Source organism: Petromyzon marinus, chromosome 57 (assembly GCF_048934315.1).
Source record: "Petromyzon marinus isolate PM22_M1 ecotype Great Lakes invasive population chromosome 57, UKy_Petmar_22M1.pri1.0, whole genome shotgun sequence".
NCBI classification, from domain to species: domain Eukaryota; kingdom Metazoa; phylum Chordata; class Hyperoartia; order Petromyzontiformes; family Petromyzontidae; genus Petromyzon; species Petromyzon marinus.
The window spans coordinates 4,312,556-4,334,300 of record NC_133723.1 but is presented as its reverse complement, the minus strand read 5'-3'; the positions used below and the strand labels follow the sequence as shown (position 1 = coordinate 4,334,300).

The 21,745-nt window shown below is 54.0% G+C and overlaps 1 protein-coding gene across 1 annotated transcript; it reads right to left on the bottom strand.

The window, feature by feature from the left end:
- Window positions 1-1,834: 1,834 nt before the first annotated feature.
- LOC142905698 (ribosome biogenesis protein NSA2 homolog) lies at window positions 1,835-12,602 on the bottom strand. Its single transcript, XM_076052693.1, has 7 exons — window positions 12,409-12,602; window positions 10,398-10,585; window positions 9,164-9,314; window positions 7,547-7,726; window positions 6,382-6,493; window positions 4,311-4,391; window positions 1,835-3,147 (listed from the first exon to the last, which is right to left on the bottom strand). Exons 1-7 carry the CDS (start codon window positions 12,409-12,411, stop codon window positions 3,080-3,082), a joined length of 783 nt encoding a protein of 260 aa, XP_075908808.1. The 5' UTR covers window positions 12,412-12,602; the 3' UTR covers window positions 1,835-3,079.
- Between the last annotated feature and the right edge of the window lie 9,143 nt (window positions 12,603-21,745).

Below are 21,745 nucleotides of genomic sequence, written 5' to 3'. Positions count from 1 at the left end.
CGTTTAGTTTATAGTTTATAGTCGTTTAGTTTATAGTTTGTAGTCGTTTAGTTTATAGTTTATAGTCGTTTAGTTTATAGTTTATAGTCGTTTAGTTTATAGTTTGTAGTCGTTTAGTTTAGTTTGTAGTCGTTTAGTTTATAGTTTATAGTCGTTTAGTTTATAGTTTGTAGTCGTTTAGTTTATAGTTTATAGTCGTTTAGTTTATAGTTTAGTCGTTTAGTTTATAGTTTGTAGTCGTTTAGTTTATAGTTTATAGTCGTTTAGTTTATAGTTTATAGTCGTTTAGTTTATAGTTTATAGTCGTTTAGTTTATAGTTTGTAGTCGTTTAGTTTATAGTTTATAGTCGTTTAGTTTATAGTTTATAGTCGTTTAGTTTATAGTTTGTAGTCGTTTAGTTTGTAGTCGTTTAGTTTATAGTTTATAGTCGTTTAGTTTATAGTTTGTAGTCGGCGAACTTCTTCTGCAGCGTTCGTGGCCCCACGGTCCCCGCCGTGGGAGTCCCTCGCAAGTCGTTTTCGTGGCGACGACCGCCGCCGCTGCCGGGAGGACGCCGGGCGCGTTGCTCCTGTCGCCGCCGCCGCCGCTCCCCCGGCCCCTGCCGAGGTATCTCGAGACTCTTTATTTTGTCCAGCGGGGGGCCCCATCGCCGCCGCTGTCGGTGGGGGCGATGGCCACCGCCGCCGCGAGCCGAGGGTCCCTGCCGTGGACGCATTTTTCCCGTGACCGCGGGAACGGCGGCCGACGGGGATTCCGGGGAAAAGCGGACGGCGCGCGGTGCTTTTCTTGGGGGTCTACACGGCCATTGATCGGCGGCAGTGCACGGGGCCTTCACACCCAGCAGCTGCTGACTGATCGCGGCCGACGGAGTCCGTCGTGCAGAGCCAATTCCCAGCCAGCCTGGCCTCCCCCGCCGCAAACGTACGACAAGTTGAATCTTGATTTAAAGCGTTCGTGGCTGCAGGAATTCACACTCTCTGGGTCAAGTAACGTAAATAACAGATCGCAACGCAAGCGAGCGTCTTCAGGCGAGAGAGAGAGAGAGCTCTCCTTTCGTTCGCATCTCTCGCCTGAAGACGGTCGCTTGTGGTGCGATGGAAACGTCGCGATCTGATTTCTCCTTGAGTCGCTCGACCCAGGGAGATTTCATTCAGCAAGACTGAATCCCACACCGCTCTTGGCATCGACGTCACGTAAAAATGCAAGTACAGTAAAACGCCTCGGGATCGCGAGCACAATTCGTTTAGGCAAAACGTGCTTGTCATCCAAAGCGCTCGTACGTCAGAGCACAACGTTATGTCGGCTGCGATCACGTGACCAGCTGTGATCACGTGACGCTCGCCAGTACAAAGCGTGTACACTTAGGTGCTGCTGCTCGAATTGCTAAGACCCTCGCTCGTTTTCCAAGTTAATATTCAGTTAAAATGTTTTTGCTCGTCTTGCAAAACGCTCGCAGGCCAAGTCAACTCGCACTCCGCAAGGCTGCTACTGTACCACACAACAAAACATGACAGCCCCCTCGCAAACCAGACGCGCAGCGGTGCGCTAACCGCTGCACCACCACTCCCAACGCCACAGCCACGCTCAATCCACCGCCGGATCAAAGCCTCCTCCCCCCCGATCTTTGCGATCCACGCGGCAAACCGATCCCGATCCCGAGGGGCCTGGTTCCCATCGCTCCGTCCGCAACGGCAGGCGGCTCCCCTCGGACGCGTTCCGCGTTTTTCCTTTTTCCCCCCCCCCCCCCCCCCTTGGCTGCCGCTCCGCGCTCCGTTATCATTCCACAGCCACGGGCAAAGCGCGCAGACGCACAGGCACGCGCACACCGAGGAGCACCGCGAAAGATGAAACTTTATTCACTGGGCGAGATGTGCTGGGGGGCGGGTGGGGTGGGGCCCAGTTTGGCGTGCACGCACGCGCAGACGCACGCACGCGCAGACGCTACGTGCCGCCGGCTAAGCCTATCGGAGCGCTCCCTTGCAGGCGGCATTGGGAAGACGTTGAGCGGTGTACCGGCGGCACGCGCAGTGCCACGCCCGGACCCTCGTCACCGATCCTTGCTCGCCCGTGCTGACGCGTTCGGATTGTCGGCGTCGTCGGCGTCGTCGTTCCCACCACCACCCCCCGCCCCCGCACCTCCGAGCAGCGCGGGGAGGCGACGTACGGTGCGACGGAAGTTCGACACGGACACCGCAGACACCACGCGGACACCACGCGGACACCACACGGACACCACGGACACCACACGGACACACGGACACCACACGGACACGCGGACACCACACGGACACCACACGGACACACGGACACCACACGGACACCACGCGGACACCACACGGACACCACACAGACACGCGGACACATGGACACGCGGACACCACACGGACACCACACGGACACACGGACACCACACGGACACCACGCGGACACCACGCGGACACCACACGGACACCACACGGACACCACGCGGACACACGGACACCACACGGACACGCGGACACCACACGGACACCACACGGACACCACACGGACACCACACGGACACCACACGGACACCACACGGACACACGGACACCACACGGACACCACACGGACACACGGACACACACGGACACACACGGACACACGGACACGCGGACACCACACGGACACGGTCCACCCGCTGCCCACCGGTGCTGCTGCTGCCGGCTCTCGTGGTTTTCCTCCGACGAGGGGGCAGGCGGCGTGGGGAGGAGTGAGAGACGGCGCTGGTGGTGGTGGTGGGGGTGGTGGTGGTGGTGTTGGTGGTGCTGGTGGTGTTGGTGGTGGTGGTGTTGGTGGTGGTGTTACTGGTGGTGGTGGTGTTGGTGCTGGTGCTGGTGGTGTTGGTGGTGTTGGTGGTGGTGTTGGTGGTGTTGGTGTTGGTGTTGCTGGTGGTGGTGGTGTTGCTGGTGGTGCTGGTGGTGTTGGTGGTGTTGGTGGTGTTGGTGGTGGTGTTGGTGGTGTTGGTGTTGGTGCTGGTGGTGTTGGTGGTGTTGGTGGTGTTGGTGCTGGTGGTGTTGGTGCTGGTGGTGTGAGGAGCGGCAGGAGGATGAGGAGTCACACGAGCAGGACAGCGTTGATGCAGCCGTCGTTCTCCGGGTTGTTGGTCACCTGCGCGTACTTCCCTGCAGAGAGAGAAACAGAGAGAAACCACGCGAACGGGCGTCACGGGGAGAGGCGGTGCCTGCCCACGGTTCTCACCGCGCCTCAAATCAGCTCACCAATTGCCCCTTGGGAGCAGGGAGGGGGCGGGGGGGTGGGGGGCGGCGTGTCACGTTCACCGCCGAATCTCGCGACCGTTTTACTTCGAGGAGGCAAAGCGCCGCCGTTCAGCGGAGGCATTGCGGCCGTGCTCAGCCGCGGAGCGCCGCGGCCGCTCCGCCCGCGGCGCCTTTTCACCGCCGGCGGCGGCGGCGGCGGCAGCGGTGAGAGGCCGGCCGGCCGGCGGTGGCGGCCGAGCGAGCGACTCCTTGTGGGGAGACCGCACGGCGGAGCCTGCCACAGGGCCAACCGTGCCGCTCTCCCGCGTCTCAGCGGGTCTACTCGGGAGCGAGACCATCAAACTATTTCTATTGTACCCGCCGCAAGGCCCACCCCACCCCCCCCCCCGGCTGATCCGGAAGCGACGTGGGGACACCACTAAACGATCGCTCGACAAGGTGGCTCATCATCATTATCATCGTCGTCACGTGGACATTCACAGCAACCAAATACCCTGAGTGCACGTTGATTCTAAATGGAGGGAATACCCGGAAGGGCCGCAGAAAAAATCTACGCGACTTAAGGGCACAGAGAGAGAGAGAGACACACAAACTCCAAATATACAGCAGCAGCAGTAGACGTCACAGTCGGGATCCAACCCACGACCTCCCGCGTACCAGGCGAGGTAGTTAACATCTCCTAGCCATCCGTGATGATGATGAGAGAGGGATAGAACCCACGACCTCCTGCGTACCAGGCGAGGTAGTTAACATCTCCCTAGCCATCCGTGACGATGATGATGATGAGAGAGACACCGCAAACTCCAAATATACAGCAGCAGCAGCAGACGTCAGGGTCGGGATCTAACCCACGACCTCCCGCGTACCAGGTGAGGTAGTGAACATCTCCCTAGCCACCCGTGACGACGACGATGATGATGGTGAGACACCGCAAACTCCAAATATACAGCAGCAGCAGCAGTCACCAGTTGGGATCCAACCCACGACCTCCCGCGTACCGGGCGACGGGAGTCAACATCCCCGAACCCAACGCGTGGAGGAGCGTTCCCGGTGGCACCGGCACTCACCCCACACCACCTTGCCGCCCTGCGTCACCAGGCCCAGCTCGCTGACGTTCACCTCCATGACGGTGCCCTTGGTGATCACTCCTGCACGCACGGCGAGAGGAAGAGCCGGGCCCCGGGGGGGGGAAGGGAGGGAAAGGCCGGGGGGAAAGTCACGGGGCGGAACGAAACCGTTGCCGGGAAGACGCCGGAAGAACCACGGCGGACGACGTCCGGTGGGACGTAATAATAACGGGGGGGGGGGAGGGGGGGGGGGTGTTTTCCCCCCCCCCTTTTTTTTCACGGCAACAAAACCGAAACCTTTTTGTTTTTTAACGAGGATTCATGTTTACTGCATTAACCGCAATACCCGCAGTCAAAATGCAAACAAATAAAACACACTACAGTAATAGGTTTTACCCTTTTAACTGGCACAAAAAACTGACACCTTTATTCAAGGCATCATGTCTGCAATAACCACAACACAAGCAGTCAAAACGCAAACAAAAAGACAACTCTGATAATAATATGCATTGTCCTTGAAACTGATTTGGTCCACGCCAAGGGACGGCTTTCTTTTGAGCCTCGACCCAATTGGTGCTCGACCAGACGACGCCAAAAGGCGTCACACAGTTCAAAGACAATGCCGCTATCAAAGTAATGAGGGCTCGGGGTGAGCATCTACATCATTAGACCTCCTTTGCCAGTACCAAAATGTAATAACAGGGTTTTTCACCTTTTTTCTGCCAACAAAACTGAAACCTTTTTAACAAGGATTTATGTTACTGCATTAACCGCAATACCTGCAGTCAAAATGCTAACAAAAAAAACATACTATGATAATATATGACGCATTGTCCTTGAAACTGATTGGTCCACTTTCGATTTAAAGCTTTCGTGACTGCAATGATTCATCTTCTTTGGTTCTTTCGGTAAAGTCACGTAGAATGAGAATAAAATAATAAATTGATAAAATAAAATAACACAATAATATTCTCACGACGTTTCGGCCACAACACAAGCGGCCTTCATCAGGTGAAGGGACGAGACTGTCTGGTAGGACAGCGCTGGAATTATAGAATGATCATTTCCTTGTCAGTGGGTAAGCGTACACAATCAGCAGGGGGTCAAATACTTTTTTCCCCTCACTGTCTGGTAGGACAGCGCTGGAGTGCGCTGTCCTACCAGACAGTCTCGTCCCTTCACCTGATGAAGGCCGCTTGTGTTGTGGCCGAAACGTCGTGAGAATATTATTGTGTTATTTTATTTTATCAATTTATTATTTTATTTTCATTCTACGTGACTTTACCGAAAGAACCAAAGAAGATGATTGGTCCACACCAATCAGCTGTCGCTGGCTCGGGATGGGGTAGGGGGTCACAGCGGCCTCCGCGGGGGGCGCCCCCCCCCCCCCCCCCCGAACCGGATCCGTGCCGCCGAGTTCTATTCTCGAACGTTTGGGGGGGGGGGTCTCGAACGAGGTGTTCTGTTCGTACATCGGCAGCAGCGGCTCCCTCGGATCCGGCTGCCGAGATTCCACAACAGTGGCGACAGCGGCAGCGAGTGCGTCGAACTTCTTTCGCACCGTACGTAGCCGCCCGCGCTAATCGGAGGTGCTGGGGGAAGGGCAAAACTTAACACAACAAGCAGTTGTGTTGACTTTAGCTAGGTAGTTAACATCTCCCTAGGCACCGTGATGATGATGAGAGAGAGAGACACGCAGACTCTAAATCTACAGCAGCAGCAGGCGTCAGGGTCAGGATCGAACCCACGACCTCCTGTGTACCAGGCGAGGTAGTTAACATCTCCTAGCCACCGCGATGATGATGAGAGAGACACGCAGACTCTAAATCTACAGCAGCAGCAGGCGTCAGGGTTGGGATCGAACCCACGACCTCCTGTGTACCAGGCGAGGTAGTTAACATCTCCCTAGCCACCGTGATGATGATGAGGGAGAGAGACACGCAGACTGCAAACTGTACAGCAGCAGCGGGCATCATGAGGGTCGGGATCGACCTCCACGCGACCTCCTGCGCACCAGGCGAGGTCGTGAACATCTCCCCAGCCACCACGATGCCCGCATCACGCGGCGTACCGAGCGAGGTGTACATGGGTGAGGACGGGTTCTTCTTCACGCCCAGGATGGGCAGGCAGAAGGTGGCCTTCAACTCGGGGTGAGTCACGTGGGCCTTCTTGAAGCGCAATCCCTGCGCGGGCGAAACCGAGAGGGAAGTGCGGGGTTGGCAACGGTCGTCAGCAGCCAGCGGAGGAACACGGCGAGCTACGGAGATTTTATTTTTCCCCGCGGGCGTCCAGCCAGGGGCGGGGCAACGGGGTCAGAACGTCACAACAACAACAACAACACCAACAACAACAAACAGACGGTACGAAAACACGGCACAATGGGAGCGCAAAGTTCTACGAGAGGTAAACAAATGACTCAACAACTTTTACTTTATGAGACTTCCTTTGCCAGTAACAGGATATAGTAATAGGTTTTTACCCTTTTAACTGGCACAAAAACTGACACCTTTATTCGAGGCATCATGTTTGCAATAACCACAACACAAGCAGTCAAAATGCAAACAAAAGAGACAACTCTGATAATAATATTATGCACTGTCCTTGAATTTGATTGGTCCACACCCGAGACGGCTTTTCTTAGAGCCCAGTCCCCACTGGTGTTGGACCAGATGACGCCTTTTGGCGTGTGGACCAATCAAATTCAAGGACAGTGCCAATATTATTATCAGAGTCGTCTCTTTTGTTTGCATTTTGACTGCTTGTGTTGTGGTTATTGCAAACATGATGCCTCGAATACAGGTGTCAGTTTTTGTGCCAGTTAAAAGGGTAAAACCTATTACCATACTAGACTCAACAGCTGTTTGCGTCTCAGCAGCTAAGGGCCCACACTGAGCTAACAATACGCTTCGCTCGCGGAAAGCGGCACGGCCACGAAGGACAGCTCGGCACAAACAAAGTGGCTTATCGCGTCTCGCGGAAATTTCACCGCGGCAAAATAAGTTTTAACGACCTACATGAGGGAGGGAGGGAGGGAGGGAGGGAGAGCAAACGTTGACCGCCGGCGTGGCAATGAGTGCTGGGGAGGGGTGGGGGAGGAAGGGTGGATGGAGCTGGGAATGGAGGGGAGGGATGTAGCGGAGGGGGAGGGAGGGGAGAGAGAGGGAGGGAGGGAGGTGAGGGAGGGGGATGGGAAGCAGGGGTAGGGAGGGAGGGGGAGGGGGGGGGGTCCCTCTCACCATGGGGCGGATGAATCGCTCGTACTTGGGCGGCTTGCGAGTGAAGCCATCGCCCACGAAGCAAACCTTCGTCACGAGACGCTTCCACGACTTCCGTCGCGTCTTGCCGGTCCGGACCACGCGGAACACCTCCGCCTCCCCCTGGGCACGCACCTTGGGCAGCGGCACGTCCCACTTGCCCTGTGGGGAGGGGAGGGGAGGGTGAGCAATACAGTTCGGGGGGGGGGGTTGTCGTCAGCGCAAGAGAGGGGCGGGCTGGGCGCGCCGTGGCAATAGCGCCGCTCGTGAAATAACGAGGGGCAGGAGAGGGCGTGGAGGGGAGGGGCAGGAGAGTGAGTGGAGGGGAGTGGAGTGAGATGAGAGAGGGAGGAGAGTGAGTGGAGGGGAGTTAGATGAGAGGGGAGAGGTAGGAGGGGAGTGGAGTGAGATGAGAGGGGAGAGGCAGGAGGGGAGTGGAGTGAGATGAGAGGGGAGAGGTAGGAGAGTGAGTGGAGGGGAGTGGAGCGGGATGAGAGGGGAGAGGCAGGAGAGTGAGTGGAGGGGAGTGGAGTGAGATGAGAGGGGAGAGGTGTGAGAGTGAGTGGAGGGGAGTGGAGTGAGATGAGAGGGGAGGAGAGCGCGATAAATCGTCGCCATCAGCCACGATCTATCCACTTGATTTGCGTCACGAGTTTGGGGAGATAAACCCTCCCTGCGTGGCACTTGTGCAGTGCGATGCAGCAGCATGGCAGCGGTTCTCATCCCTGGGGTCACGTCCCCCAAGGTCATTCGGAGGGGGAGGAGGGGTCACAGGCTGCGTCATGGTTACCGTGCAGGAGAAATGTTTTAATGTGCACAGGGAACCATCAGCGACACGGTGCAACGGCAAAACACAACCGTAAAGTAAAACCTTGGACTGCGAGCATAATTAGTTCCGGAAACGTGTTTGTAATCCAAGGCACTCGTACATCAAAGCACAACATAGGAAGACAAAGTGTATACGTCCTACTCGTATTGCAAGACCCTCGCCCGTTCATCAAATTATTATTTATTAAAAAATATTTGCTCGTCTTGCAAGACACTCGCAGAGCAAGTTACTCACAACCCAAGGTTTTACTTTGTACTTAACAATTAATATCTCACCAGGTAAGGCCCCACTGAGCCGTGTGGCTCTTCTTCAGAAGCGACCAGGCTACCACAAATGATAGCTCAACCAAGTGGCTCATTACCACGTGGAAATTTATAGCAGCCAAGTTGGCCTCACACCTGGCGAAATAAAATAGTTTTTAGTTTAGCACCGCGAAAACGCCGCGACAAAGCCGGGCCGCGTCACCACCTTTTGAACCGCGTGACGTTACGCGAGGTGGCGTGACGTCACATGTTGTGACGTCACACGAGATGGCGTGACGTCATGCCACCTCGCGTGACGTCACGTGGTTCAAAAGGTGGTGTGGCATGACGTCACGTGATGTAATGTGGCGTGACGTAACGCGGTGTGACGTGGCGTCACGCGATGTGGCGTGACGTCACACCATGTGGCTTGACGTCACGCCATGTGATGTGACGTCACGCAATGTGGCGTGACGTCACGCGATGTGACGTCACGCGGTGTGACGCGGCGTGCGCCGTGTAGCTCACCGCCTTCTCCTTGCGCTTCTGCTTGATCATGTTGGACAGAACTTTGGCCCTGGACTGGCCCTCGCGGTCCAGGAGGTAGGCGGGCACCGCGCCCTTGGGCGTCTTGTCCTCGTCCTTCTGTTTCGCCATCCTCTGCTCGTGCATCTTGATGCTGCCCGGCGTCGACGACGTGGGGAACGGGTGGGAAAAAAAAACGGCGCTCGTTAAAACTAAAAATTGTTACTGGCCAAGAGGAGGCGTGCGTTCATTTGCGTACAGTTACAAAACTATGAACTAAGCAACGTTTTATTTTGGGAGGTAAGGGCCCCCCCCCGCTGAGCCGTACAGCTCTCTCCTCCGAAGCGACCTGGCTATCACAAACGATAGCGCAGCCGAGTGGCTCGTCGCCGTGTGGAAATTTACGGCAGCCCAACACTCTGAACGCGCGACGTCGATTCTACACGCGGAGGGGAAAAACCCGGCGGACCGCGAGAAAAATCAGGCGAGGCAGTTAACATTTCGCCACCACAGTGAGAACGGTTAGTCTGCACGCACTTGATAACGTGTACACGTGTGATCAACCTTCTCCTTCCCAAAGCCAAATCGAACTGTGGCAAGCCTTTGGGCAGGCACCCAGACATTCACGCGCACCGCAGTCACAGAAAGTGACTGCCCAATCAGCTTAAAGGACGCGACCTGGGCTTGGCTGTCTTCACCCCAGCGCTGCCCTCGAGACAGCCCGGTCCCTTCACCTGATGAAGGCCACTTGTGTTGTGACCGAAAACGTCGTGATTTTTTTGTTATTTTATTTTTTTTACCTACGTGGTGACTTTACCGAATAGAACCAAAGAGTATGGATCCTTGCAGTCACGAAAGCTTCAAATCTACAATTGCAAGAAGCGCGTTAAAACGAGACCACAGTGTTGCCACGACCTTAAAAGATATTCTGGCCACCTCCAGCCGAGCGTTTAGTTTGCCGTCCCTCTCCCGCAGTTCATACGTACGTACGTAGGTGCACGGTACCCGATTCGTGCGGCTAAAATAATCGCGGTGAGAGATGCATTTTTTGCGAGCGGGCCAATTCCAAGCGGCAGGCCTTGCGTGCCAAGGCCTACCGTGGGCTACTGGCGGCCGGTCCCCTGGTGGCCTTCAGCGTGGCACCTGCCATCCGAATGGGCCCCCGGGGGCTGCTGGACGCAAACGCTTAACGGGATGGAGCGGACACGCAAGGGCGAGAGGATCGCGAGGGGATTACGTTTTCTTTATCTGGATCTTCTCCTTGTGCCGCTCCTTGTTGTAGAGTTTCGCCTTGAGGCCGATGAGCTTCTTGGCCTTGCGAGCACGCTCGTGCGCCTCACGCCCCTCCTTCTTGCGCTTCTTCTCGTGGTAGTCCAGCCGGTAGCCATAGCGCTTGCGGTGGAGGTCTATGTAGTCGTTCTGCGGCTGTTGAGCGCACGCGACAGGAAGACACCGGGGCATTACGCACACACAAAGGCAAAGATCCCCCGTGTAGCCTGTAACGGACTGTTGGCGCAAGTGCCGTTAGCGAGCACCTACGAAGGCCGGAACGGCACACGAGGCGGTGGGTGGCCATCGCCACGCCCGGCCGCCTTTGTCTCCCCAGCGGTGATGTTTACTACACACCGCACCAGGTACTCATTTGAGGCCGAGTCGACCTAGGGAAGGTCCAGGAACGGGTCAGATAATCGTCGCTGATGTTGTCCGTGAGCGGGAATAGAACTCGGGTCACCAGGTTCGTAGCGCAGCGCGCTGACCGCTACACTACCGTTCCCCGCGCGCGCGCACACACACAACAGCACACACAACAGCACGCACACACACACAACAGCACGCACACACACCAGCACGCACACACACAACAGCACGCACACACACACAACAGCACGCACACACACACAACAGCACACACACACAACAGCACGCACGCACACACAACAGCACGCACACACAACAGCACGCACGCACACACAACAGCACGCACACACACACAACAGCACGCACACACACAACAGCACGCACACACACAACAGCACGCACACACACAACAGCACACACACACAAGAGCACACACACACACTGACACACAACAGCACGCACACACACAACAGCACGCACACACACACACAACAGCACACACACACTGACACACAACAGCGAGAGACGTTTGTGCTTCTGTGCGACACAGACCTGGTAAACCCACAGAGGATGCAAGGATACCGAGACTTATTATGGAAACCTCCATGTTATACTGTACACGAGAGAGAGACCGAGAACTGTAGCACGGCTGGCTACGTACGGTGCGAAAGAAGTTCGGCACACACCATCAAGAGAGATGCATTAAATGGCAGGCCTCGGTGCGACCGTGGCCACGCCACCCAAACTACGGGCCACGTTTTTAAATCACCGTAAGTCTGCGCGCTCCTTCAAAGAGCAAAACAACATACTCCTGGCCAGAAGCCACCTCTCGTCGTGGCCTGGAAATCCTCGGCACGAACACTCTGGGCTCCTGGGGGACACGTTTGCCACACACGCACGAGGGATCCTTCGTCTATCTATGCCATACGCGATGGATAGAGAAACGAAATGACACGGACAGCTCCCCCCCCCACCCACATCTGAATGGCCACAACTGCACTAAAATCCATCCCACATGGTCGCATCAACACCCCCCCCAATCTCTCCCGAGCAGTCCGATACAGCGTGGAAGAGTAGGCCTAAATAACCCTCGTTAAGAGAGAGAGAGGAAGAGTTTTATAGCTCATCGGATTCCTTCAGCATTTAGACATTCTGAAGCAGCCACTGATCTTTCCCCCCTGCGCCAGGCACCACGAGGCGACGCTCGCCTTCGCTCCGTCCCCACTTACAGAGGAGGAGGACCGCCCGCCCGGCCGCCGCTAACCCTTGAGAGGCGAGAACCCCAACAACATTCACTGGAGCCGAGGCCCAATTCGCCCCGTGCCGACGAAACGCGAAGCGGCGGCGGCGGAGACTGCCAAAGGGCGCGAGGCCCCAGCGTGCACGAGGACGCTAGGCCCACCACGCTAGGACCCCGCGCTAGGGCGCTAGGGCCCCGCGCTAGGGCGCTAGGGCCCCGCGCTAGGGCCCCGCGCTAGGACGCTAGGGCCCCGCGCTAGGCCCACCACGCTAGGGCGCTAGGGCCCCGCGCTAGGGCCCCGCGCTAGGCCCACCACGCTAGGCCCACCACGCTAGGCCCACGACGCTAGGGCCCTCCCAGCGCCACTCACCATGGCTTCGCTCCTCCACGCGAACGCTCGCGCGGCGGTGTGTCCGGACTTGGGGGTGTGGGGGCTGTTTAGGGTCGGGGGACTCGAGGGGGTCAAATCGAGGGGGTCAAATCGAGGGGATGTTGGGGAGCATGGGGGCAGGCCTCGTGGTGTGGGTGAGGCCTCGGCTGAAGAGAGGGATTGTGGGTAGACCCGGGGGGAGGTGGGAGCGGGGTGGGTGGGGTCACGTGGCGCGCACGAGGGGGCGGGGCGATCACGAACACCGCTGGCGAGGCGAGTTCGATTCCCGCTCACGGTGACCCGCGCTGTATTATTATTCAACTTTTGTATTATTATTTGGAGTTTGCGTGTCTCTCTCTCTCTGTGTTCTTTTACCGGGTAGGGCCCACAGTATTTGGACCCATCCTGGGCCTCCTCAGTCTAAAATAAATATCGCCACTGGGGAGACAAAGGCGGCCGGGAGGCGTGGTGGTAACCATCCATTCCGTTGTGTGCTGCGACGCTTCTTGCCAACAGCAACTTTGCCCCAAAAGTCTGTCGCAGGCTTTACGGGGGACCTTTGCCTTTGTGTGCACGTGCGTGGAGCGGTGGTGCAGCGGTTAGCGCGCCGTGCTATACGAACCCTGCACGTGACCAAATGACCGGAAAATTTCTGAAGCCGGACCTGGGCCCTCCCCTAGGTCGACTCAGCCTCAAATGAGTACCTGGTGCTAGCCAACAGCACTTGCCCCAACAGTCTGTTAGGGTTTTGATTTCAAGCTTTCGTGACTGCAGGGATTCATATTCTTGGTTCTTTCGGTAAAGTCACCACGTAGAAGGGAAACAATAAAATAATAAAATATATAATCTTAGTTCTTTCGGTAAAGTCACGTTGAAGGGAAACAATAAAATAATAAAATATATATAAAACAATAAAAATTCTCACGACGTTTCGACCATAACACAAACAGTCGTCATCAGGTGTGTCGGTTTGCAAGACAACCGTTTGTGTTATGGTCGAAACGTCGTGAGAATTTTTATTGTTTTATATATATTTTATTATTTTATTGTTTCCCTTCAACGTGACTTTATCGAAAGAACTAAGAATATGAATCACTGCAGTCACGAAAGCTTTAAATCAAAATAAAAAATATATATAAAACAATAAAATTCTCACGACGTTTCGACCGCGACACGAGCAATCATCATCAGGTGTGAAAAACCACAGCAAGAAAATTTGAAAAAAAGTGGCGGTCTGTTAGGGGCCGTCCATAAATGACGTCACGCACCTAGAGAGGGGGGGGGGCGGGGTCAGACATTTGTGACGATGTGTGACGATGGACTGGGGGAGAGGTTTGAGAAATGTGACGTCACGTAAAAATGCGCAACTTTAAATAAATATAGACAACACTTCGATTTAAAGCTTTCGTGACTGCAATGATTCATCTTCTTTGGTTCTTTCGGTAAAGTCACCACGTAGAATGTCCTCCAGACAGTCTCGTCCCCTTCACCTGATGAAGGCCGCTTGTGTTGTGGTCCGAAACGTCGTGAGAATATTATTGTGTTATTTTATTAATTTATTATTTTATTCTCATTCTACGCGGTGGTGGCTTTACCGAAAGAACCAAAGAAGATATAGACAAAACGATCTACTTAATTAAAAGTACTTTTTTTATATAAATGTTTTCTCCTACAACATCAGAGTGCAGCGCCACATTAAATACGCACTACAATGACAATAGTTTAAAGCGATTTGAAGCATGTTTTATTTTTATATATATTTTTGGGGGGGTGGAGGGCAAAGCATTGTGACGTCATATTTGAGGGGTGGGGGGGGGTCTGACTTTTTGTGACGCAGTGTGATGACGTGGAGGAGGGGGGGGGGTCAAAAATCTTTCAAAATCTGGTGACGTCATTTATGGACGGCCCCTTAAGGCTATACGGGGGATCTTTGTCCTTTTTTGTGTGTACACGTGCGGCTCTGCTGGGCCTCCCCCGGGGGTCTGCTGAGCCATGGTTGAGGCTCTGGCGGTGCTTAGCCTTAACATCAGCACTGGGGATGCTAAGCAGTGGGACTATGTGAAATTGGCGCTCGGTTCCAGAACGTTCCTCCCACCACCCCCCCCCCCCCACAACAGTCTAAAGGCTCAACAATATATATATATTTTTTTAATTTTAACGCGGCATTACAAATCGTTGTGGGTGTACCGTCCTTAAAAGATTGATTACAACATTTTTTTTTTAAAAACAACCCCCCCCCCCAACGACTACGACGATTTTCAATTCTAGATTTGAAGCTTTCGTGACTGCATGGATCCATACTCTTTGGTTCTATTCGGTAAAGTCACGTAGGTACCTACGTACCTACGACTCTCGACATATTGGAGTTGTTTTTTCATATCTCTTGACTTAAAGCTTTCGTGACTGCAGGGATTCATATTGTTTGCTTCTTTCGGTAAAGTCACCACGTAGATATGTTCAAATTAAATTGTGATTTAAAGCTTTCGTGACTGCAGGGATTCATATTGTTTGCTTCTTTCGGTAAAGTCACCACGTAGATAGGTTCAAATTAAATTGTGATTTAAAGCTTTCGTGACTGCAGGGATTCATATTCTTTGCGTCTTTCGGTAAAGTCACCGCCACGTAGAAGGGAAACAATAAAATAAGAAAAATATAAAACAATACAATTATTTCTAGATTTAAAGCTTTTGTGACCGCAAGGATTCGTCTTCTTTGGTTCTTTCGGTAAAGTCACCACGTAGAATGAGAATAAAATAATAAAATAACACAATAAAATTCTCACGACGTTTCGGCCACAACACAAGTGGCCTTCTTCAGGTGAAAGGAACAAACCTGGTGGGACGACAGAGCTACATTTGTGTTGTGGCCGAAACGTCGTGAGAATTTTATTGTTTTATTTTATTATTATTTTATTCTCATTCTACGTGACTTTACCGAAAGAACCAAAGAAAATAAAATTATAATTTTATTGTTTCCCTTCTACGTGGTGACTTTACCGAAAGAACCAAGAATATAGGTTCAAATTAATAAAAGTCATACATTTCAAATAAGTAAAATGAAAGAAAATAAAGCAACTAAATTAAATCACGACGTTTCGGAGGCAACACAAGCTTCCGTCTTCAGGTGGAACAGTCACAGCAAAATTCGCTGTATCCACAAATGAACAGCTCAGAGACACCCGAGATTATATATACAGGTTAGGGGGGAGGGGGGGGAGGAGCCAGGAAGGGATGTGGGAGGGGAGGGATAAGTTAAGACGCCTTTTGTTATGCTGCAGGGGGTTAAGGGGGGGAGCGGTGGTGCACTGCAAGATAGCGGGTAAAACCCACTTTTTGTTATGCTGCAGGGGGTTAAGGGGTGGAGCGGTGGTGCACTGCAAAAGATAGCGGGTAAAACCCACCTTTTGTTATACTGCAGGGGGTTCGGGAGGAGCGGTGGTGCACTGCAAGATAGCGGGTAAAACCCACCTTTTGTTATGCTGCAGGGGGTTAAGGGGGGAGCGGTGGTGCCCTGCAAGATAGCGGGTAAAACCACCTTTTGTTATGCTGCAGGGGGTTCGGGAGGAGCGGTGGTGCACTGCAAGATTGCGGGTAAAACCCACCTTTTGTTATGCTGCAGGGGGTTAAGGGGGGAGCGGTGGTGCACTGCAAGATAGCGGGTAAAACCCACCTTTTGTTATACTGCAGGGGGTTCGGGAGGAGCGGTGGTGCACTGCAAGATAGCGGGTAAAACCCACCTTTTGTTATGATGCAGGGGGTTCGGGAGGAGTGGTGGTGCACTGCAAGATAGCGGGTAAAACCCACCTTTTGTTATGCTGCAGGGGGTTAAGGGGGGAGTGGTGGTGCACTGCAAGTTAGCGGGTAAAACCACCTTTTGTTATGATGCAGGGGGTTCGGGAGGAGCGGTGGTGCACTGCAAGATAGCGGGTAAAACCCACCTTTTGTTATGATGCAGGGGGTTCGGGAGGAGTGGTGGTGCACTGCAAGATAGCGGGTAAAACCCCCTTTTGTTATACTGCAGGGGGTTCGGGAGGATCGGTGGTGCACTGCAAGATAGCGGGTAAAACCACCTTTTGTTATGATGCAGGGGGTTCGGGAGGAGCGGTGGTGCACTGCAAGATAGCGGGTAAAACCCACCTTTTGTTATGATGCAGGGGGTTCGGGAGGAGTGGTGGTGCACTGCAAGATAGCGGGTAAAACCCACCTTTTGTTATGCTGCAGGGGGTTAAGGGGGGAGTGGTGGTGCACTGCAAGATAGCGGGTAAAACCCACCTTTTGTTATGATGCAGGGGGTTCGGGAGGAGCGGTGGTGCACTGCAAGATAGCGGGTAAAACCCACCTTTTGTTATGCTGCAGTGGTGCACTGCAAGATAGCGGGTAAAACCCACCTTTTGTTATGATGCAGGGGGTTAAGGGGGGGAGCGGTGGTGCACTGCAAGATAGCGGGTAAAACCCACCTTTTGTTATGATGCAGGGGGTTCGGGAGGAGCGGTGGTGCACTGCAAGGAAGCGGGTAAAACCCACCTTTTGTTATGATGCAGGGGGTTAAGGGGGGAGTGGTGGTGCACTGCAAGATAGCGGGTAAAACCCACCTTTTGTTATGATGCAGGGGGTTCGGGAGGAGCGGTGGTGCACTGCAAGGAAGCGGGTAAAACCCACCTTTTGTTATGCTGCAGGGGGTTAAGGTGGGAGTGGTGGTGCACTGTAAGATAGCGGGTAAAACCACCTTTTGTTATGATGCAGGGGGTTCGGGATGAGTGGTGGTGCACTGCAAGATAGCGGGTAAAACCCACCTTTTGTTATGCTGCAGGGGGTTAAGGTGGGAGTGGTGGTGCACTGTAAGATAGCGGGTAAAACCACCTTTTGTTATGATGCAGGGGGTTAAGGGGTGGAGCGGTGGTGCACTGCAAGATAGCGGGTAAAACCCACCTTTTGTTATGATGCAGGGGGTTAAGGGGGGAGTGGTGGTGCACTGCAAGATAGCGGGTAAAACCCACCTTTTGTTATGCTGCAGGGGGTTAAGGTGGGAGTGGTGGTGCACTGTAAGATAGCGGGTAAAACCACCTTTTGTTATGATGCAGGGGGTTAAGGGGTGGAGCGGTGGTGCACTGCAAGATAGCGGGTAAAACCCACCTTTTGTTATGATGCAGGGGGTTAAGGGGGGAGTGGTGGTGCACTGTAAGATAACGGGTAAAACCCACCTTTTGTTATGATGCAGGGGGTTCGGGAGGAGGGCGATGGCGTGCTGCACGAGAACGAGCACCATCCTCGTAGAAACGGAAACGGCTGTACAATTATCAGCCAGCTAAAGTTTGACTCGGTTGATGACATCTTTACAAAAGTTGCTCAAATTTGAAACCATCCTCTCGGTTGAAGTTGTGTCTATGTTTGTATATTTGGATGGCTTCATGGACAAATCTTTGGTAATAACCGGGAGGTTAATAACCGGGAGGTTATAACCGGGAGGTTATTACCAAAGAGAAAATAATGTCGTGATAACCTGCTGTGTTGAAACAATGATCAGCCACGGCCGAAGAATTCGTTCTGCCGTGTTTCAAATCTGATTTGTGCTCGCGAATTCGGCCAGAAATATGTCGTTTCGTCTCCCCGATATAGCAGTCACCGCAGGTACAACTCAATTTGTAAACACCGGGGTACTGTAAGTCAGGAATGACATCCTTTACGGATGGGATCAGATCACGGATTTTGTGTACTGTATTGAACCGGACCTGGATCTTGTGTTTGTTTAGAATTTTGGAAATCTTTTTAGTAACGCCTGCTATATATGGTAGTGTGATGGTTTTGATCGGAGTATCAGGTGGTTGTTTCTGTATGGAGGGAGAGACAGCTTGGCGGATGGTACGGTCAGAGTATCCGTTCTTCTTGAGGGCCAGATGTACATGTTTGAATTCACTGGTCAGGTGGTATTGGTCAGAAATGCAATGAGCCCTATGGTATAATGTTTTGATCAGATAATTATTTTGAGCCGGGTGGTGGTGGGAATCAGGCTTCAAGTATGAATCCGTGTGGGTAGACTTTCTGTAAACAGAATGACCCAAAGAGCCATCCGTCCTCCTCTCAAACAGAACATCCAAGAATGGCAGCTTGCCGTCTTTCTCCACTTCCATGGCGAATTTGATGGATGGGTGTCTGGAATTTATGTGGTCTAGGAAACGGTTCAAAGCCGGGAGGCCATGTGGCCAAATGACGAAAGTGTCATCCACAAATCTCTTCCACAGGGAAGGACGAAGGGTGGATGTCTGGACGGGAGTCTGATTCAAATTTCTCCATGAAAACATTGTCTATCACTGGTGATAGCCAATGGTGGTGGCCGTGAGCCGGAATTGAACATGGGCCGCCGGGTTCGTCGCTCATCGGATTCCTGCAGTATGCATACATATTCTGATCGATTTCTGTAGCGCAGTGCGCTAACCGCTGCACCACAGCTCCCTCGCAACACACACACACACACACGTGCTCTCGTCGTCTGCAGAACAGGGGGGCGGGGGGGAGGGAGGGAGAGAGAGAACACAGAAATACCACAGAGAAAGGCTCCCCCAGTCGGGAGTCGAACCCAGGTGATTCCCGCTGCGAGTGTACGGCGGCTGCTGCTGATGCTGCTGCACTCTCAGCAGGGTGCAAGGCGGTGATCTCGGATGACATTCCTGGGCGTGGTGGAGGACGGGGCCCTAACTCACGCGAACCTGCTCGTGAGCAGCGCAGCCGTCTCATCAGCAGCGCGGCCGTCAAATTACAGAGCGGCGCATGCGTTTGTTTCAGAGCGTGGGTGTGTGTGAGTGTGTGTGAGTGGGTGGGTGAGTGAGTGGGTGTGTGTGAGTGAGTGTGTGAGTGAGTGGGTGTGTGAGTGACTGTGTGTGTGTGAGTGTGATTGTGGGTGTGTGAGTGGGTGTGTGAGTGAGTGTATGGGTGTGTGAGGGTGTGTGAGTGAGTGGATATGTGAGTGTGTGAGTGTGTGGGTGAGCGTGTGGGTGTGTGAGTGGATATGTGAGCGTGAGGGTGTGTGAGCGTGTGGGTGTGTGAGTGTGTGAGTGAGTGAGTGGGTGTGTGGATGTGTGAGCGTGTGGGTGTGTGGGCGTGTGGGTGTGTGGGCGTGTGGGTGTGTGAGCGAGTGGGTGTGTGAGCGAGTGGGTGTGTGAGCGTGTGGGTGTGTGAGCGTGTGGGTGTGTGAGCGTGTGGGTGTGTGAGCGTGTGGGTGTGTGAGCGAGTGAGTGTGTGTGTGTGTGAGCGTGTGGGTGTGTGAGCGTGTGGGTGTGTGGGCGTGTGAGTGTGTGTGTGGGTGTGTGAGCGTGTGGGTGTGTGAGTGAGTGTGTGAGTGTGTGGGTGTGTGGGTGTGTGAGCGTGTGGGTGTGTGGGTGTGTGAGTGTGTGTGTGGGTGTGTGAGCGTGTGGGTGTGTGGGTGTGTGGGTGTGTGAGCGTGTGGGTGTGTGGGCGTGTGGGTGTGTGGGTGTGTGAGCGTGTGGATGTGTGAGCGTGTGGGGGTGTGAGCGTGTGGGTGTGTGGGCGTGTGAGTGTGTGAGCGTGTGGGTGTGTGAGTGTGTGTGTGGGTGTGTGAGCGTGTGGGTGTGTGAGCGTGTGGGTGTGTGAGTGAGTGTGTGGGTGTGTGAGTGTGTGGGTGTGTGTGTGGGTGTGTGTGACAGCCGGTTTGGCAGCCGACGTCGAGTGGCGTCTTTGCATCAGCTGCGTAACGCTGCTGTGTGGAAGACACGAGGCCTGTCGCTCCACACTAAGCTCCCGGGTCTGCTCGGCCACGGGTCATGCCCTCCCTTCACCGATGCTAAAGGAACATTTGCGCCGGTGTGAAACATTCAGGCTGGCCTGCCAAAACGATCCATCCTGGATTTTACCAAGTTGGATTGTGCGAGTGAGTTCACAGATCCTTGAAAGAACTGGACAGAGCCCCATCAGTGAGATGTGGCCCGCATGCCCAGCCACCGCACGCCCAAGCCGCTTCTCTTTGGCCGGATCGAGGGGGCTAAACGGGCGCGGCACTGGCTAGAGAAGAGATGGAGTGATGTGGTACAGGAGGACGTGGAGCTGAGTGGACTTGCCGATGACTGGTACCAGCGGTGTCACGATCGGCCTCTTTGGAGGAGGCTCGTGAAGGACGCTACTGGGGAGTTGGAGGTAGTCGCCCTCCAACAACAACGGAGGGCGGAGGAGCGACGCTCAACAACGAGCGGAGCGCCGGGTGGCTAAAGCACAGCAGGTTGGCACAGTAGGGGGCACAGGTGGTGCATCAGCCAGTCATCTCAGTCAGTCGACCCGTGGCACCTGGGTCTGCCCCGTGACCTCCTGTCAGCGGGCGTTCGACACTTCACGTGGCCTCAAGGTGCACATGGCCTGGCACAAGCGTCGTGGTGACGTCACCGCCACTTAGTGGCGAATGGCGGTTGTTGTGTGTATGTGTGTATATGTGTGTGCACGTGTGTGTGTGTGTATGTACGTGTGTGTGTGTACATGTGTGTGTGTACGTGTGTGTGTGTATGTACGTGTGTGTGTACGTGTGTGTGTGTACGTGTGTGTGTGTACGTGTGTGTACGTGTGTGTGTGTGTACGTGTGTGTGTGTACGTGTGTGTGTGTACGTGTGTGTGTGTACGTATGTGTGTGTGGGGAGCGATAGTGTAGCGGTTAGCGCGCTGCGCTATGAACCTGGCGACCCGGGTTCGATTCCCGCTCACGGCCAACACCAGTGACGATTATCTGAACCGGTCCCGGGCCTCCCCTAGGTCGACTTAGCCTCAAATGAGTACCTGGTGCGGTGTGTAAACATCGTCACTAGGGAGACAAAGGCGGTCGGGCGTGGTGCTGGCCACCCACCCCCTCGTGTACCGTTCCGGCCTTCATAGGTGCTCGCTAACAGCACTTGCCCCTACAGTCTGTTAAGGCTATACGGGGGATCTTTGTCTTTGTCTTTTTGTGTGTACGTGTGTGTGTGTACGTGTGTGTGTGTACGTGTGTGTGTGTACGTGTGTGTGTGTACGTGTGTGTGTGTGTACGTGTGTGTGTGTACGTGTACGTGTGTGTGTGTGTACGTGTGTGTGTGTGTACGTGTGTGTGTGTGTACGTGTGTGTGTGTGTACGTGTGTGTGTGTGTACGTGTGTGTGTGTACGTGTGTGTGTGTGTACGTGTGTGTGTGTACGTGTGTGTGTGTGTGTCTCAGAACCGCAGGTGTTGCAGGCGAGTGAGGGTCACGGGACTGGAACAAGGGGGATCAGGGGTGGGTGGGTGGCAATTGGTATTAATCCCACCAGTTCCAGCAGGAGAGAGAGAGAGTGTGGCTGGGTGGCTTGGGTTCAGTGGCTTCTAATAGCACCC

Coding starts and splice junctions, on each gene's coding strand:
- LOC142905698 (XM_076052693.1), bottom strand. Junction 6,494..7,546: donor AGCGATTCATCCGCCCCATG/GTGAGAGGGACC, acceptor TCGCCCGCGCAG/GGATTGCGCTTCAAGAAGGC. Junction 3,148..4,310: donor GGGCGGCAAGGTGGTGTGGG/GTGAGTGCCGGT, acceptor CTCTCTCTGCAG/GGAAGTACGCGCAGGTGACC.